Raw genomic sequence first — 19,412 nt, 5'->3', positions numbered from 1 at the left:
TAGCTTATCAGTTCAGTTCAGTTCAAATGCTTTATTGGCATGAAAGTTTACAGAGAACCATATTGCCAAAGCTTACATAGCAAAAAGGTACAGCTTATCATAGGTCATTGTTGTTGGTCATTGTTCATTGCTCTGTATGCCCATAGGTTTAGGATCATACAAGATTAGGTTTATTAATTCATGAATACTGCTGTAGGGAAAATGTCAAGCTGGTGCGAACATTGCAAGCTTTTGTCATCGATTTAGATGTGCTGTTATTATCTGAGCCTCAAATGCAGGAAGCTGCCAAGCTTTCTGTTAAGAAAAAGTCAGTAAAAAAAAAATGATCAACTAGGTATTAAACCATTCATGAAATTCTCTAAAGTGACTGGAGAAATACTGAGAAGAGTGGGGTGGGGGGGAGCGAGGTTGAACAATGTTATTTCTAAGTACTGTTTGCTTGTCAGTTTATGTGTTTGTCATCGTGTCTGTAACTTGGCTTCATGAGGGTTGCAATATCTCTTCAAAATTGCATTCTGAAGTGCATTTTAGTCAATCAAACAATACAAGTAAGCATTCTTAAGTTATGATTCTTATTTCAGTAAATAGTAATTGTCTAGTCCAGGGGTGTCAAACTCAGTTTACATGGTGGATATGATCTGACATCCTGGCACTTGGCGTTGGCCACAATCAACAAAAGTTATTTGGACACACTGGGGTAGAAGGTGGTACGTACGTGTTCTGTTCGTTTTTTGGGTGTAGAACGGGTTCGGTTTCTGGGTGCGAGGGCTTGCACCTAATCTGCGCTAGTGCCATATTAATCATCACTGTTTTCAGGCATCCCTGGCAGCTGCCTGAAATCAGCGTTGGTTCAATTTAAATGTGCAAAGAAGGGTCCTGCAACTATTTTAGGATCCTTCTGCAAAATGCGTGGAAAAGCTAGGTGGAGCATGTTGCCGTGCAAGCTCTAACTAGTTTTTCCAGTTCTAGGGGGATAGAATATAAAAATAGGGAGGTATTGCTTCAGTTGTACAAGGTATTGGTGAGACCGCACCTGGAATACTGCGTACAGTTTTGGTGTCCATACTTAAGAAAGGACATACTTGCTCTCGAGTCAGTACAAAGAAGGTTCACTCGGTTAATCCCGGGGATGAGGGGATGGACATATGAGGAGAGGTTGAGTAGATTGGGACTCTACTCATTGGAGTTCAGAAGAATGAGAGGCGATCTTATTGAAACATATAAGATTGTGAAGGGGTTGGATCGGGTGGATGCGGGGAGGATGTTCCCGATGATGGGTGAAACTAGAACTAGGGGGCATAGTCTTAGAATAAGGGGCTGCTCTTTCAAAACTGAGATGAGGAGGAACTACTTCATTCAGAGGGTGGTAGGTCCATGGAATATGCTGCCCCAAAAAGCTGTCGAAGCTACATCATTACATAAATTGAAAACAGAAATAGACAGTTTCCTAGAAGTAAAGGGAACTAAGGGTTACGAGGAGCGGGCAGGAATTTGGACATGAGTTTAGGTTCGGATCGGTCATGGCCCTGTGGGTAGCAGAGCGGGCCCAGGGGCCGTGTAGCCTGGTCCTGCTCCTATTTCGTGTGTCTAATTCTGTTAGATTCAGGAGATGGTTCTGTGATAGTGGATTGGCGGTTAGGATCAGATCAGCCATGATCTTATTGAATGGCGGAGCAGGCTCGAGGGGCCGATTGGCCTACTCCTGCTCCTATTTCTTATGTTCTTACAGCTTACAGTGGCCTAAATGGGACCCCTTGAGGCTGCTAAAGAAATGGTAGGGAACGTTTTTTTTTTACTTCCCATCTGTGGAGGAGCAGAGTGCACTTCCCAATTCCCCACAAACTACTATGTTCTGCTGCCGGCCAGACACTGCCCTCCTGAATCTCCGTGTACTGGAGCTTATGATGCTCCCCGAGTGCAGTGAGAATTCTCAGTCTCTGTCCCCTTGTTGCCTATGTGCCCATCAGTGGAAACAATCTTTCACTGTTTACCCACAGTAAGGTCCCCAGGTTCCACTCACCCCGTTACTGGCTGTTCCTCTCCAGGTGCCACTTCCACTCGCTAGGATGCTTCTGCTGCTGCTCCTGGCTCTGCAGGTCAGTTCTACATGCACACTGATGGCACCCAGCTCCACCTCTCCACCACCTACCTTGATCCCTCCACCACGTCTGTGTTGTCAGACTGCTTGTCTGGCCCCCAGTCCTGGAAGAACAATAATTTCCTCCAGTTAAACGCTGGGAAGACCAAAACCACCATCTTAGGGCCCCGCTACCAATTGTCTGCCTTCACCAATTCCAACCCCTCCCCAACCACTATCTCAGTCTGAACAACAACAACTTGCATTTATATAGCGCCTTTAATGTAGTAAAACGTCCCAAGGACATCTCATGGAAACATAAGATTCTGAGGGGGATTGACAGGGTAGATGCTGAGAGGTTGTTTCCCCTGGCTGGAGAGTCTAGAACTAGGAGGAATAGTCTCATGATTAGGGGTCGTCCATTTAAAACTGAGATGAGGAGGAATTTCTTCACTGAGGGTTGTGAATCTTTGGGTATATTCTTAATATATCACATAAATTCTAATAACTAATGACCCTTGTACCTGCCATAGTTGAATAGCTGTCATTGTGTGCAAGGTGTGAGATGTGGGTGTGAGTGTTGGTGGGTGTGCTGGGGGTGTGGTGCATTGAGCAGTGTGTGAAGCTTGTGGCACAGATGGTGGTATGTAGCATTTGTTGAAGCCTTCACTCACCCTGAACACCCATGTGAGCTCGTTAAACTTCCTCCTGCACTGTGTGTGGGTATTGGGGAGCACAGTGCTGCCGTTGACGTGGTGTGCCACCTCCCTCTACATAGTCTGGCAGACTTGTGGCGAGGGCCTCCTGCCAATTGAGGGGTACAGGACCGCCTGCCTTCTCTCCACCGCTAAAACCAATGCTTCCAAAGCTTCCTTGGAAAACCTCCGGGCTCGCTCCCTGGGGCGGAGATCTGCCATCAGGATTTGTAAATAAGTGCTCCTTCTCCTTGTCCTCCTTATGGTTGTTGAGGCAGTTACACACCCAACAATGCTGAGAATGATGCACTGCAGCATCAATGAACCCCCCTTTAAGTAGTGAAAAAAGCCTGTGGCAATCATTACATACGTTTAGACTGCCCCTGGTATTGGTCCATCTTTTCAGTGTACCGCCAATGAGCTTGAGCTTTTAGACTAGAATCACGACTGCAATCATTTTAATGAGGAGTGAGGACGAATTTTGTGTGCAGCCTAGACGATTTTCAACTGGTGTTACTTAACCATTTTTAGTCTAAGCACTAACCATTTCTTGGCTATAATGAATTTCTAGCCCTAAGGATTTATTGTATTCAAACTGGCCATTTGGGTTTTTAGATCTTGTCATTTGATTAGATATAAATTTATTACATTATCAGATTAAGCTGTTGTAGAATCCGGCACTAGACTAGTTAATTAATAGTTTCTGTGACCAATGGATTCACAATAAAATGATTTTGCATACAACTACTATATAGAAAGACAGAAAGGACTTGGATTTTTTAGTGCCTGTCATGATCTCAGGAAGTCCCAAAGCACTTTGCAGCCAATTAATTACTTTTGAAGTTAGTTACTGTTGCTTTATACGCAAACAAGACAGCCAATTTACACGTCGCTGAGTCCGACAAACAGTAACTGAGAACGAATAGAAATAGAAACATAGAAGATAGGAGCAGGAGTAGGCCATTCAGCCCATCGCGCCTGCTCCGCCATTCAATGCGATCATGGCTGATCATCCAAATTCAGTACCCTGTCCCTGCTTTCTCCCCATACCCCTTGATCCCTTTAGCCTTAAGAAATATATCCAACTCCTTCTTGAATATATTTAATGAATTGGCCTCTACTGCCTTCTGTGGTAGAGAATTCCACAGGTTCACCACTCTCTGGGTGAAGAAATTCCTCCTCATCTCAGTCCTAAATGGCTTACCCCTTATCCTTAGACTGTGACCCTTGGTTCTGGACTCCCCGACTATCGGGAACATCCTTCCTGCATCTAGTCTGTCCAGTCCAGTCAGAATTTTATAAGTTTCAATGAGATCCCCTCTCATTCTTCTAAACTCCAGCGAGTATAAGCCCAATCGACCCAATCTCTCCTCGTACGTCATTCCTGCCATCCCAGGTATCAGCCTGGTGAATCTTCGCTGAACTCCTTCCATGGCAAGAACATCCTTCCTCAGGTAAGGCGACCAAAACTGCACACAATACTCCAGGTGTGGTCTCACCAAGGCCCTGTACAACTGCAGCAAGACATCCTTGTTCCTGTACTCAAACCCTCTCGCTACAAAGGCCAGCATACCATTTGCCTTCTTAACCGCCTGCTGCACCTGCATGCTTACCTTCAGCGACTGGTGCACAAGGACACCCAGGTCTCGTTGCACTTCCCCTTCTCCCAATCTATTGCCATTCAGATAATAATCTGTTCTGATGGTGTTTGGAACAATATCATGGGATCTTTTATATCCACCTAAACAGTTAGATGGGGCCTTGGTTTAATGTCTCACCAGAGAGATGGAAGATTCCACAATGCAGCATTCCATCAATATTGCACTGAAACGTCAGCCGAGATTATGTGCTCAGTTCCTCGAGTGTGCTTGAATACATCATCTTCTTGCTCAGAAGGGAGAGTGCTACCAACTGAGCTAAGCTGATATTCAAGGAAAGCTTAGTATGCCTAACCAGATATCCATCACCAAAAACCAATCCTTGTCAACTATTTGGCTATGTAGGACTTCAAAGTAAACTTAAACATTGCAGTTCATGTAAAATCTGGGCTTTAAGATTTAGGGAGCCTGTGTGTTAAAAAGCTCTCCACTAAGGAGCAGTAGCTCCTCTAACCTCAATTTGATCAGCTAATTTTAGCTTCCACTCAAACTAGGTTATACAGATACTGTTATGTAGGTGCATTCCCTGCAACATTTTCTACTGCTACCACTTTCTGGTCCTACCAGCAGCTTGTACCTGAAAAGCCCTGGGGATCCAGCTTGGCTGTCAACGGAATTGTCTGCATTTGTGGCCTGGTTAAACAGAATAATTCATGATACTTTTCAGAATGTGCAGTTTGTTGACTTAAGTATCTTGAGTATGAAAGAGTCATTATAAATTGTGGAGACTGTATTGATCACCAAAAATAAGAATTCAAATTTCTGAAGGTTTGTGTGTCATGGAAGGTACGGGAAAGGGAAGCCTTTGAAGTATTGTTTGAAAAGCCAAATCCAAATGTTTGGTTCTGTCAACAGTGAAGAGATACTTGACCCCATCCTGCCACTTATATTGTGACAGGAAAACTAACCTGGCTCCTATCCCCACTGATCATCAGCTTGCCATCTACACCAAGAAAAACAGAAGCACCTGCCCTCTACAAACCACTCCGCGTTGGATACCACTCCAGACACGTGCACAGTAATGAGTGTTTTCTAAATAAAAAGCCCTGTGATCAAATGCTGTGTACATGTTGCAGTTGTTCCAGTCACCATTAAAATTCCATTCTCATGACATCAGGAATGAACAGTACTGCCCACATTTCTGATGTTATTGGAATAGAACCTTAGTGTCACTGAGATGAGAATTCTCCCAAAATGTTTAATGGGATTCGGGTTATAGTTACTACTTTGTCCAATTTCAATTGGATTTCAGTTATTTGCTTCAAGATTTTCTTCTGCCAAATGACCACCTGATTGATTTTTTTTTGCACTTCAGCTACTCTGTAAATTTTTCTTTTAGCTTCGAGAGTGGATTCTTTCATTAGTGTTCCCACTCACTGTGTACTCATAGCTTAACCAACAGGGAGCAAGTTGTGTAGGCAGTGAGACTGCACCTCTATCTACAATGATGGACCCTAGAATTATGCTGGTTATGACAGCCAGCTGTGAATGACTTTCTCTGATTTTAGTCTTCCAGTCTGTGATGATCCTGTAATTATAAGGAGCCGACTGTATTGGGAATCCAACTGAACCTCGGTCATTAATCCATGTCCTACGTGACTGCAATGCGGCATGCCAGTACATTTTCTTTTTAATCTAATTTTTCTGATTTTTTTTCTTTTCCCCCTGCCTATTTCTCACTAATTCTTCCAAAAGAACATTCCACTTATCTATAGCTATCATAATATTTAAACACTATAATCATATCCTCCTCAATCTTTTTTTTAGTGAGAATAAATTGAACTCTCTGACCCATTCCTCACAACTAGCTAAATTAAGTCTGGAAAACATCAGGCAGCATAAAATAGAAATGAGAGACAATTCAGCTAATGCCTTGTTATTTAGGTCATATTCAGCAATCATACACCCTTCATCTTTTTACCTAACACCCAGCATGCATCCTCTGCTCCATGTTGAACTGGGAATTTCGGTTTCTTTTAGTGTTTCAACTGAGTCTGAAAACGGCAGAACAATCTCACTGATGTCATAACTCTTAAGGTGGTTCTTTGGGTATATACAACCTGTTGGAGGCGTACTTTGTAATCGGAAAAGAATAAGCTGCATTTTGCTCTGAGAAATGTATGGGTTAATTGCTGCTTTATACAAGACTGCAGTATGTCCCAAGAGGGGAAATACAATCGCATAGCTTTTGTCATTTTCATAAGGCTTTGATCTGGTCCCTTCGACTCGTGTGAGATCTTGGATCAAGCCATGAGGTGTATTTGTAGCAAAAGGGGGAAATTGTTGCAAGGGGGGAGGTGCTGACAAACATTGACTTGTCACTTGGTGCATTGGCAGGGGAGTCAGCCTCACAGCAGGCACATCTCTCTGGAGATCTGAATTAAGCAGTTGGTGATGCATAAGCCTGGTATGCAGCATTGGACTCCGGCAACTAGAATATCAAGGTGGCTAGCACATTGCAAAGTATCCGACATTACAACAGTGACTACACTTCAAAAAGTACTTCACTGGCTGTAAAGCACTTTGGGACATCCTGAGGTTGTGAAAGGTGCTATATAAATGCAGATCTTTTTTTTCATTCTTTCAAAGTATCCTGCATAAGGCTTTCCACCATGTTGAAGGCCCTAAAGCTGAAGAAGAAACTCTTGGGTTTGGGACAACAACTGCTGGAAGCATTACCTCGAAGCCAAATATGAGAATATACACTCACAAATCCAGGGTTTGTTGCCTACCACTTTTCCTGAGCGTTCTATGGGGCCTGGGCCTGAGTCCGAGCAGTGTCCAGATAATATTGAGCCGACATCCTCTGCAGGAATTTGAGTTTTTTTTGGTGGGGGGGGGTGCTGGAAAGCTTGGCATGTACCCTGATGGAAGGTCTGAGTGTTGAAGAGTTAAAAGAGGATGATTGGGTGTAATGGAGTACAAACTGAGATAATTGATTGACCAAGAGCAAGCAAACTGCAGAATTCTTTTGAATTGTCTCACTAAGATAGATAATTGGTGGTATCCATCCCAGTGAGGCTGCAATGGATGTTGTATAGATCTGTTAGGCTAGTTTGTAAGATTGTTCTCCCGGCTGATTACGTAGCCTTCCTCTGGCAACCTTGGGAAACCTGTGCAGAAATACTGGAATGAAAGGTGGCTAGGGTGTCTCATTTGTATTTTCAGATTAAGGCTAGGGCTACACTAATTTGGAGATGATTGTTGTCCTTTGGTGATTCTGGATAGTGCTACCTGCTCTTGATGACTACTTTTTTCCTGTTTAACGTCTCATCCAAAAGACAACACCATCAATATAGCACTCCTTCACCACTGCACTGAAGCGTCGGCCTAGATTATGAGCTCAAGTCTCTGGAATAGTATCTTCTGACACAGAGGCAAGAGTGCTATGACTGAGCCATGGCTGACACTATAGAGGCAGTTCACTGATATTTTTTCCTCAGGCTACCATGTTTTAAGAAATCATATTTTTGATTCCCATTCTGACTTAAGATAACCTAATTGTTTGGCTTATTAAAGGCACTATTGATGTAAAACAATGGTAATGTTTCAATGTATGACCAGGAGAAAATTGTGTGCACTGTTACCAATATTAACAACATCCCTAGCCAGTTGTGTAGTTTTGCAACATTCGATGACTCCAAAACAGCTCTCCAGTTCTCTTCTGTGTAGCCACACAGGAATGGTGATAACATCACTGGAGCAACCTAGCAGGGAAACAACTCAACTGAAGGATTTAAATACAGTTACCCTCCTGAGGGGGGAACGAAGAAAGGAGGTAAATGACCCACTCCGAGATGGAAGTGGCTGTAAAATTGCACTCTTGGTAATGGAAGTTTAGAAATAAGTTAACCCTCTATTGCAGAATCTCTCAATAAGTGGGGTTTTCACTCTACACTAGATTTTTTTTTTTCTTTTCACTAGGATTTCAGTAAAGGGCAATAGGCTCATAAAATCTTTGTACTGTCAAAAGAAAATAAGAAATTTAGGCAACATTTTTTCATTTGAGTGTAATAGAATTGTAGAGCAGGTTGCCAAAAAGTACTGTTGATAGCTTATGAACGCCTCACATGTTCATAAAATCCACTCCTTTTTCCGCTGTATTGGCAGTAATCTATTTATTTTAATTGTGATATTACCTCAGCTGTAATAGTGGACAGAGAAATGTCTTAAGAATGCTTTAAATATGCATACAGAAATATTGTGAGCAGCAAACTGTTTCAGAAGCAGTGAAAGGAGTTATGTTCACCATACTGAAAACATAAAAGTAGAGAAAAACAGAAGGATGTACACTGAAAAGAATAAAAGCAAAGCTGACTTTGGTGGGTAAACAGTGGAATTATGTGATGGCTTGGGAGAAGGGAGCATAGAAAGGAACATTTGAATTCTACTTCATGCAATCATCAAAGAACTGCCACACGTACATTAAGAACAATTCTGAAATTTGTGTATGGATAGTGAGCTGCATTGTGATTGTTTAAGGATGTATTAATTTCAGAAAAATCAGACAAAGGAATACTGTCAGAGATGAAGAAAGACGTTCACCCATATTAATTAAAATTGGACAAATTGTTTGGGCTTCGTGTCCACCAAAGTTGGAAAGTACTTTTTTTCTGACAGTTTGTTCGACAAATTTTATATCCCTAGGTACAACGGAACTTAGTTGGCACAAAACATGTTTAATCTTAGTAAAAGGATAATGAAACTGAGAAAAATAATGATGGAAGTGGGAAAGTTCACTGATGATTCAAGGGATGGAAAATTATAGTTATGAGCAGAAACTTGAGATAATGTGATTATTTCTACTGGAGCAGAAATGACTAAGAATAGATTTAATGGAGGTTTTCAAAATTATGAAGGGTTTTAATAAGCTGAATTGGGGAAGACCATTTCTTCTAGTTAAGAAGCCACTGATGAGGGCTCATCAATTTAAAATTGTCACTTGAGAGTGAGGAGAAGTTGAGGTTAGAAGAAATTTTATTTACACAGATGGTTGTTGAAAGTGCTTGTGGCAGAGACCATTACATCTTTTAAGAGAAAATTGGATAAATATCTGAAGCGGAGGAACATACATGGGCTGTGCGGAGAGAACAGGGTAGTAGGATTAGTTTTGGATTGCTCTAACATAAAACTGGCACAAATGTGATCGGCCAAAATCCCTACTTTTGTGGTATAGACTTCTTTGGCATTTTATTCATTATCGGGATTTGGGTGTCCCTGGCAGGGCCAGCATTTATTGCCCATCTGTAGTTGCCCTTGAGAAGGTGGTGGAGGGCCTTCTTACTGAATCGCTGCAGTCCATGTGGTTAAGGTGCTCTCACAATACCGTTGGATAAGGACTTCCAGGGTTTTGACCCAGCAACAATGAAGGAACAGCGATATATGTCCAAGTCAAGATGGTGTGTGACTTGGAGGAGTACTTCGAGAACATAGAATTGGAGGTGATGGTGTTTCCATGCATCTGCTGCCCTTGTTCTTATTGGTAATGCTCTAAAGATAGAAAGGAGTGAACCCCTTATTTGAATTGTTTGTTACAGGACTGAGGGTTGGTGTATAAAACCCGTGTATAAATAACTATAAAGAAAAATGAAAAAGGGTTAAATCTATGATCACAAACTTAGCTAAGAGGTGTAACCTACTATATTATAACTTTATCCTTCTGATTTTTAGATGAATTGTTATATGTAACTTGCAGTATCAGGTTTATTCTGTATCAGCAGAGTGAGTTAAAATTAAATTAAAACATTTCTGCTCGGCTGCAATTTTGAGGTCGTTTTTGACAATTGCATCTGATTTGTTAAAGCAGTCTCTTCAATTCCTAGGTAACATGAGCTCCAAATTAGGAAAGGAGTAGTTAAGATTGGGGTAATCCCTCCTGTTTAAACCCCCACCACAACCAACCCTTCCTCCCTGGGAATGGAAAAGAGGAAGCAGGTCTAAGTAAGTAATCAAGAGTAGGATAGCATAGTGAGATAATGCATTGACTGCAATAATCTCATTGAGAAGTTGCAATTGTGTCATGTCTCTTAAACTGTTCAAAGTTCTTTTTTTATCAACAATATTTCAATCCCAAGATTTATTATTACCTTGGAACGCAGTCTGAAGTCTGCTATTCGCTGATGTATAAAAACCAAGGAATTTCTTAACCCTTCTGACGAGAAACAGAAAACTATCATAGCAAATAGCCATGGAGGCTTAAATCCTGTAATCAAATAGAGATTTGAGAAGCAACAATATTATCCCATGTGCATTAACAAGAAATTATATTAGAACTTCACTGAATAATACAGGAGAATATAATAGCTTTTATATACCTAGCCCAAGTTTTGTTTGGCTCTTCTAAAGGTTATTATTGTGGGATTGCTTGGTACATATCCATTATATGTTTAGAATGCTGACTGTTGGTATATTTTTCCAGTGATGAAAGCATAAACCCATACATCATTAAAAAAAAATCAATATAGCATACTGAAACATCATTCTATTGAACAAACGTGCAGTTATTTATTGAGCTACTTCTGGGATAAAGGTGGAGTGATTACTACATTTTCCGCACTGATATTTATTAAGATGGAGTATCGTCTAGTAATCTTCATATGCACTTCTTTTGGCAAGGTTCAAGGTTGCTGACGCCTCCTTAGTAGCAAAAGCAATCGTTCAATAATTCAGACCTATTTTGATAGAAAATTAAACCTGTATCAAAAGCTTAACCGCAAAGGCACAATCTATAACAGTCCTTAATAAAACCTATTTGATCCCTCGAAATGGGGTAATCGATTGTGCTTTTCAAAGTAAATTTCTGCACTGTTGTCCTGCTGTAAGCAGGCCTTTCTATTTTAGTAGCAGATGGAAAAACTGACGTTTTGCTTTGGGAAGTTGAGCATTCTATTAAATTTTGTAGAAAAATAATATAAAATGTAACCTGAGCTGACTGAACTATTTTGTGGGCTGCATGAACCATGTATAGCACAGTGCAAGACTTTGTTCATTGCTGAGTACAGTAGGTCAACTCAAAACATATCCACTGAGCCAAATTGATGTGGAAACTGTTGAATGTGCCAAAATGAATGAGTTAAATTGATAAATTGTGTGATACATTTTTAAAGCAAATAGTTTGCATAATGGGTGAATATGGTGCATACTTTGTGATTTGTAATGAAAACTTTTTATGATGCATAGCTGTTTTTTTTAACATGATTATATTAGATTGATTGTCACACTTATACGGCAAAAAAAATAAATGAAGAAAACCTCTTGTTTCTAGCCCCGTGCAAATCCCTTTCCAATCTGCAGTTTCTGCTTGGGGACAAAGGAATACAATCGAGAGAAAAAGCCAGAAGATCTCATCTCCTGTGCAGACTGTGGTAGCAGTGGTGAGTTGAATCATTTATACATCAGTAATTCAACAAACGAAAAAAGGGTTTGAGTTGGGGGGGATTTCATCTTCCAGCAGCATTCATTGTAAGATTTTTTTTCTAAATTAACATGCCGAATTTTAAGCACAGTTCACATATGCATCCCGTTGTGATGCTCAGCAGGCATTTGTTGCATTTCAGGCTTGGATGCTGTTCCTTAACAGAAATTCTATTCAGCATGGTTTCTTGTGGGAGAAAAATCATGAAAATGGACACAATTAAAACCTAGTTGATGTTGGGAATGCATGAAGAGAGAGAGAAGCAGACAGATAAGAAATGTAAACCCCTTCCCTGGTTACACTGCCAAGTTTGTACCAGAATCAATCCAGAACCCAGTTGTCAATATTAAATTTTGGATCTCCAAAAAAAATTATTTATGTTGGTCACCTATTCCTGCCACTAGTGATGATGTATCTTTGTTGGTGTCCATATCTGCAATACAGGAAACTTTCTGGTATCCGGCACTGACGGGACCAAGCTGGTGCCGTACCATCAAAACTGCCGTAGAAACCAGCGCTAATGTTAAAACATACGGAGCTTTTGAGCTCCGTGTGAATCAACAAACCCTGTTGCTTAGCAACAGCTTCAAAACAGTCGGCCGTAGCTTAAAAGCGTCTCTGTAGCTAAGCAACAGCTTCAGCCAGACCTTGCAGAGCCTGACTGGGGAAAAAAAGCAACGAGGTAAAAAAAACTTAATAGGAAACAGCTCCTGAATTTTGCCGGTAGATAGAGCTTTCCGGACATTTAACCTCCGGTTAAACAAAAGTTTCCTGTAATTAGATTTTAAAAGTCCAGGTCTGTGTTGGTGTGTAAAAGCTGCAGACTTCAAAACTGTATCTAACATAGGTAAACTGTAGTCCTACTAGATACAACATCTACTTACAGTCTTTCATGTAGCAAAACACCCTGCGGTGCTTTACAGGGAGGATTAGGGAATCTGAGCAGGAAGTGGGAGAGAAGTTAGGGGAAGTGGTTCAAGGTACAGTCAGAGAAATAGAATATTGAATTGTGGAGGAAGAGAGGGAAGGTAGAAAGGAGGAAGGGTTTAGGAAGAGCCGTGGCCCACTGGCACAGGGCCCATGGAGCTCATGAGGAGACTGAGAAATCAAGGCTAGGGATAATGGTGTGGATGAGGGTTTGGGCAGTGTTGGGAAAGGTAGAGATTCGGGAAGGCTATGTTGTTGAGGCGGAAGTCAGCAGGACTAGATGTGGGGATTGAAGCTCAGTTGAGAATTGAACAGGATAGTGGAGTTATTCCGGTGTGCCAGCATCTGGGAAGAGGGATGAAACTGGCCTCTGAAATAAAAGGTTACACAGTGAAAGAAGTCTACAAGATGAAAAATAAGAATAAATGTGAGCTTGCAGAATAACCAGTGAGAGAAGCATCTAGAAAAAAGTGTCAAAATGATAATGGGTTTTTGTGTTCGGGATGAAGATAATCTCTCACTTCTAGTTTTGAGGAGTTATCTTAACTTGAGAATGATTTGTAAAGTGACCACCTGTCTCATAAGCACTTAACTATTAGGGGAGATTTTTGCCTTTACCGCCTGGGAGTTAACCATTGCCTTGGTAAAGCGCAGATGGAACATCTGGCGGGAGGATTGCATTGTAGAATACATTACAAAACTTGCCTGATTTTCCTTCCATTAATTTCTGAAGAAAGCCAGTCAGGTGGGTTTTGTTACCAGCATATGATCCTCCCTGCCAGATTTTCCTTTTTGCACTTTGAGAGTTGTCTGCATTGAGAGAGGTCAAATCGTATGAAAAAACCCTGTTTGGGGATAAGCATTGACTGTGGGAAGATTCGAACCTGTTTAATCATTCAAGAATGGCGCAAATGATGGTGCAGACGGTGAGTGCCAGACTTACTTCAGTGTGAAGTATATGTTCATTGACATAGTGAAGTTACTTGGAGGTATGTAAAATATGCAGATACACGACCTGGATAAATGACTGGATATTGTGTAAGGATCCTAGACAAAAACCAGAAGACCGAGTAAATGATGTATGAAAGAGAAAGGAGCCGAGCAGCAATCTGGAGACAGTCTGTCTGGGAAATCAATTTTCTGCTTTTGCTTTTTCTTCTCTTCTACAATGTAAAACTTTCTTATTTCTTTAGACCTCTTGTTTTTAAGTTCCCCCGCCCCCCCCCCAACCCCAGGCCCCGTCTGCTGCCTCAACCCCACTGTCCAAAATTCTTTCCCTGAAACCCTCCATTCCCACCTCTCTCCCCATCTCTTTGACCGAAAGCTTCAGTCAGTTCCCCTTCAGTCAGTTCCCTTAACTGTTCTACCACTGGGTGTCTATTTCTCCAATGTGAGATGCCTTGGGACTATTACTGGATTCAAATCCAGTCCAAAATGCAGGGACTATAACCTCCTATTAAACTGCTGAAAGAGTCCCATAGGTGTTTGAGCAGGTTCATCAGTCTTAGTCTAGTACCTATTAAGCATGAGTGTACAATACAAAATTTAGCATTCATTGGCTTTCTAACCCAGATCATAAGAAAGTATCAAAGAGGAAACTGAAAGATTCATGCCAAAGAAATAGTAGAAAGTTCTTCTACAGTTAATAAGCTGGATTAATGAAACCAGCTATGATCATTTTACCCTGCATCTAACTTAGTCCTGATACTCGATGGCAAAACTAGACAAGTTGGTAAGTGATGATTCTGGTTGCAATTTTGGGAAAAATCATGGTTAAAAAATACCAAAGTTCAAGGATAAATCATTATAAAAATGACCAACCGTTGTTTTCAGTGTGCTCTAGATTGTGCTCGAGGTGTTGCATTTGAGAGCAGTGGGTCCTACTTACTTTTGGGGATTATATTGGGCCCTGAATTGAACCTGGAACATGCAGATGAAATGACTGGAGATGGGGGGTTTTCAGGAGGGGTTGAAGTATGTTCTGATGGGGGAGCAGTTAGTTCGGGCAGGTTTGGTGCACCTTGGAGGATTTTGCATGTTTTTCGGGAAAGGGGGTGGGCTTGAGGGGTTAATCCCCTCTAGTTTCCGACAGCAGGCAGTGGAAGTAATTCTTCCCTATTACCTCATCAAAATATCTCCTCATAAAACATGGTTGATTTGAAAAGATATGAAATCTGCAGTATAGTCAACTTGGAACAGCAAATCAGAACGACACTGACAACTTGTGTATACAGGTAGACTACCCTTTATCTGGACTTCCGAAAACCGAAACCCTCTAAAAACCGAAGGTTTTTTCGTTCAGCGTAAGTCGTGCGTACGAACGAAAAAACCTTCGGTTTTTAGAGGGTTCCGGTTTCGGAAGTTCGGATAAAGGGTAAGTCGTGCGCACGACCCCCCCCGCGGACCCCGCCGGCCCCGACAACCGCCGACCCCCCCGCCGGCCCCGACAACCGCCGACCCCGCCAGCCCCGACAACCGCCGACCCCCCCGCGGGCCCCGACAACCGCCGACCCCGCCAGCCCCGACAACCGCCGACCCCCCCCGCGGGCCCCGACAACCGCCGACCCCGCCAGCCCCGACAACCGCCGACACCCCCGACAACCGCCGACCCCGCCAACCGCCGACCCCCCCCGCGGACCCCGCCGACCTTACGCTGAGCGTCAGCGTAAGTCGTGCGCACGACCCCCTGCCGACCCCCCCGCGGACCCCCGCCGACCCACCTTCCGAAATCCGAAATTCTCCTTTATCCGAAACTCGGCTGGTCCCGAGGTTTTCGGATAAAGGATAGTCTACCTGTAATGTGCTTGTACAGTTTGTTGGAGAAGCTATTTACTTTTCACAATCGAAATACTGTAAAGCAAACAGCAAACAAATAATCAAATGCAAAACAAGAATCCGAGAAATAAGCAAAATTAGCTAGATATGTAAATTACACAAACATTGCAACTGATGTGAAAAATTAAGCCATAAATGAGAGAAATACAGCCTGTGGCTTGAATTGGAAAGAAAGGAGAAAATGAAATCCGGTTCCTAACGGAGCTGAGTTCACAGGGTTAAAAAAAATGAAAAAATTAGTAGTCATAAAAACAACTATGGAGCACAATAGTGCCGTATATTGATGATTTAATGTGCACCAACATAGGCCAGTGAGGTTTGTTTGCCCGCCCATGATTTTAGGTGGCAAATTCTAGCTGTGTAGTCAGAAATACTTTGCCGAGATGAGATACTTCAGAGGGAGGGAGAATCAGTCAGTGGGTCACTGGAGCTGCTCTTGCACACCTCCTGTTGGTTTGGCCAAGAGTAACACTGACAGTGCCTGAATGGAGAGAAACGCCGAGCTTCCCATGTCTAAATGTGCTCATAACGTTTTATGGACTTTTCCACTAGTATGAATTTAACGATATTATGAGAGACTGGTGGATGATTAGAATTAGAAAGTGTAAAAGAGGAATGTTTTTGTTCAAATGAGGATAAAAGCGGTACTTTTTTCATGATGACTTTAAGCTAAATGGAACAAAGCACAAGTAATTTACATTTGACATTTTCTTTTGATGCCATCAATGCAACTTCACTTAAAAATTATTTTAAACTCGATCACACATTCTCTCTCATGTCAGTTGCTTGTAGTCCAACATTTTTATCAATGGCAATAGAAAGAAAAATGTCATTATGATATGCATTAATGTTAACATTTTTGTTTTCTTTTGTCTATTGCTCGTAACCAAATGGTCAAATTTGACTTTCAGAATATTTTTGGAAACTTGTAAATGTAATGAGCTAGAGTTGAGACTTGATTGTGTAAAATAGATCGCCAGTAGTTATGGGAGAAGATGTGAGGTTTTGTAGACGAATCTTTCCATGACTTTCATGGATGGACTTACATTTGAATTAATGCTGATACCCGTTCTGCCTCATTAAGATCAAATTATCTTTAATTAGCTGCACAGATGTATTGGGTGATGCAGTGGTTTCTGTAAGAACACTGAAATGTGGAATCGCATACTTAGCAACATTGATAAGACATGTTAATCTATTATACCTTACTAACAGAACTCAGCATGTTTTTTTCAACAACAGGTTTTTTTTTAATAAAGGAGAGATTTAATGACGTTTAATAGTCATGGTTCAGCTGTTGCAGAGTATTAATAAAATTCTTGTGCAAGGCAGCTAACAGATTTATTAGTGGGGTGGTTTATGTATAATTGTGTCCATTTTTGTATTTTTAATTTCCAATACCTTGTATCAATACACAGAAAGCTACAGTACTGTTAATACCGACTATGCAATGTGCATGGTCATTCACGGGCTGGAAACTTTATTGATGAGAGTTTTTAAAAATCTGTTACAATACTGTGCGTGATATAAGAAAAATAGTTTGGTTTGGCATTTGAAACCATTGGTAAAGTCTGTTTTAGGTCGTCAAAAGCATTTGATTAAAATTTGGCCAAAAAGTAATACTCCTGTACGTGACACCAATGTCAGCGGGATTTTGTCTGTTTTCTCATTGTCGTAGAATGCTCGCTAACATCAAGTATCAACAAATAGCTTAACAGTGCATACATTAATGGCAGATTGCTTTGCCCACCGTGACAATGTCTCTTCAGCGCTCATTTCAAAAATTGGCATCAGTTTGCCTTTATACCTGGAATTACATGCCTTTTTGGAATTCAGCACCACAGTCTCTCTCATTTCTATTTTTATGCCAGTCGTTCATCCAAATATGCATCACTTTCTTTTGTTCAAAATGTTACTACCTCTTATGAAGTCATGGTCCCTTGACTGCACATTCTACAAAAAGCATTGGGTTTTAATCTGTTTTACTTTGTGATGGTATGGCAAAATGTTAAGTTTGTGATTTTTATATATGTCTGAAACCTGAAGTGTTTTTTTCAGGAATCCTTTGCAACAATTAATTTGCTTATCTAATTCTATTTATACTTAGGGGGCGGGTAGCACATTGTGTAACTTAAAATTATACCCCCAATAGATCACCATGATCCCAAATCTGCAACATAATGAAGGAGGCACTGTACCTATGTACCCAGACAAGTGTGCTCCTTCTGTTTAATCATGCAATCTTATTTTTCTTAGTATATTATTGGGTGGTTTGCTGCTTGAATACTGAAATACCATAGCCATTACATTTTGTTTGTGGATTGCCCAAGTAACACTGTGCGTACTCCTACTGATGGTATTTATATGGTGCCTTTCCCAAGGCACTTCACAGAGGCGTAATCAGACAAAAATCAGCGCCAAGCCAAGATGATATTGGGATGGGTGACCAAAATCTTAGTCCAAGAGGTGGGCTTTAAGGAGGGCCTTAAAGAAGGAGAAGGAGGTGGAATGATGGAGAGGCAGTGGTGTTTAGGGAGGAAATGTCAGAGTGCGGGGCCGAACTGACTGAAGGCACGGCCACCAATGGCGGGGCAAAGGGGAGGATGCACAAACGGTCAAAATCACAGTCAGTTGAACCATAAAGAATATATTTTTAAATGTGATGTTTTTCTTTTTGGGTTAATTTGTTTTGTGGCAGACCTGGCCACGTATAAAAAAAAAAATCAAACTTGTGTGGATATTTGTAGATTGTGGACTAATTAAGGAACTAAACTCTATTTGTAGAAAATGCCTTTTTAACAAAGAAAATAGGCAGTTTGTGATTCTTTTTCACCCAGGCAGGGCTCAAAATCCCATTTTTTTAATTGATGTACTTGCTGCAGAGCAAGCAACATTTGGCATTTTATATAAACCAAAAAATGAAGCAGTGATCATTAATATTATTAAAACTTATTCTGACAGCAAATGAAAATAATGTTCCAATATAAATCATCATGAGTTGGTTAAATGACAGCATAATGGCTTCTTTGAAATTAAAAACAAAATACTTTGCACCTCTTTTCGTTTAAAATCCTAGCTTTCCATTGCCAAAGCTAATATTGTTTTAATGAAAATTGTGCAGTATTTTAAATGATACGGTTGGCATTCACATTACTTTCAGTTTCTGTCAAATCAGTTATAATATGTTTTACTCCTGCACCCTTTGCTTCTCTCTCTCTTCACTTTTTACTGTTTCTCGTTTTCTCAAGTTTTTTTAACTTGTTTTCTCTGCCTTTCTCTTGCATGCTTTCTCTACCCTCTTGTCTTTTCGGTATTGTCTTCCCTCTATTATCTTCTCTCTCTCTCTCTCTCTCTCTCTCTCTCTCTGCTCCACTCACTTTCTCTCGTTCTCCATCTTGTGTTCTCTCTCTCGCGCCTTCTCGTTCTCTCTCTCCCTCGTGCGTTCTCGTTCTCTCTCTCTCTCCCTCGCGCGTTCTGTCTCTCGTCCCCCCTCGCTCTCATTCACTTTCAGTTTTCCTTTTGTTCTGTCTGTCGCTCTCTATCACACATTCTTTGCGAAAGAAAGGGTATTCTTACTTCCAGAATTATTTCTTTTATTTAGTCTGCTTTATTTTGCCAAGTAACTAGATTCTCTGTCTACTACTTCCTGAGGACAGTGGGTGGAACTCTTAGTGCACTTGCAACCCTCCAGTATCTTACCCCAATGGCTGGCGATATGTAAGGCTGGCCAGTGAGTGTAAGGAAGTTAATTGGATCATAGCTGAGCCCAGTTTTGTTCCTGGCATCATCCCATGTGTATATGCACA

The 19,412-nt window shown here is 41.2% G+C and overlaps 1 protein-coding gene across 1 annotated transcript in view; it reads left to right on the top strand.

Moving 5' to 3' along the window:
* Positions 1-19,412, top strand: part of kat6b (K(lysine) acetyltransferase 6B) — a 144,224-nt gene that overhangs the window by 33,569 nt on the left and 91,243 nt on the right. The window contains exon 3 of the mRNA XM_085970442.1: positions 11,695-11,803. Coding sequence (XP_085826568.1) covers positions 11,695-11,803 — 109 coding nt within the window. The remainder of the gene's footprint in view (positions 1-11,694; positions 11,804-19,412) is intronic.

The sequence above is a fragment of the Somniosus microcephalus genome, chromosome 29 (assembly GCF_052327205.1).
Source record: "Somniosus microcephalus isolate GS21.2 chromosome 29, FLI_Smic_1.0, whole genome shotgun sequence".
Taxonomy (NCBI): Eukaryota; Metazoa; Chordata; class Chondrichthyes; order Squaliformes; family Somniosidae; genus Somniosus; species Somniosus microcephalus.
Note: the sequence above shows the minus strand (reverse complement) of the source record. Positions and strands in the feature narration are given on the sequence as shown.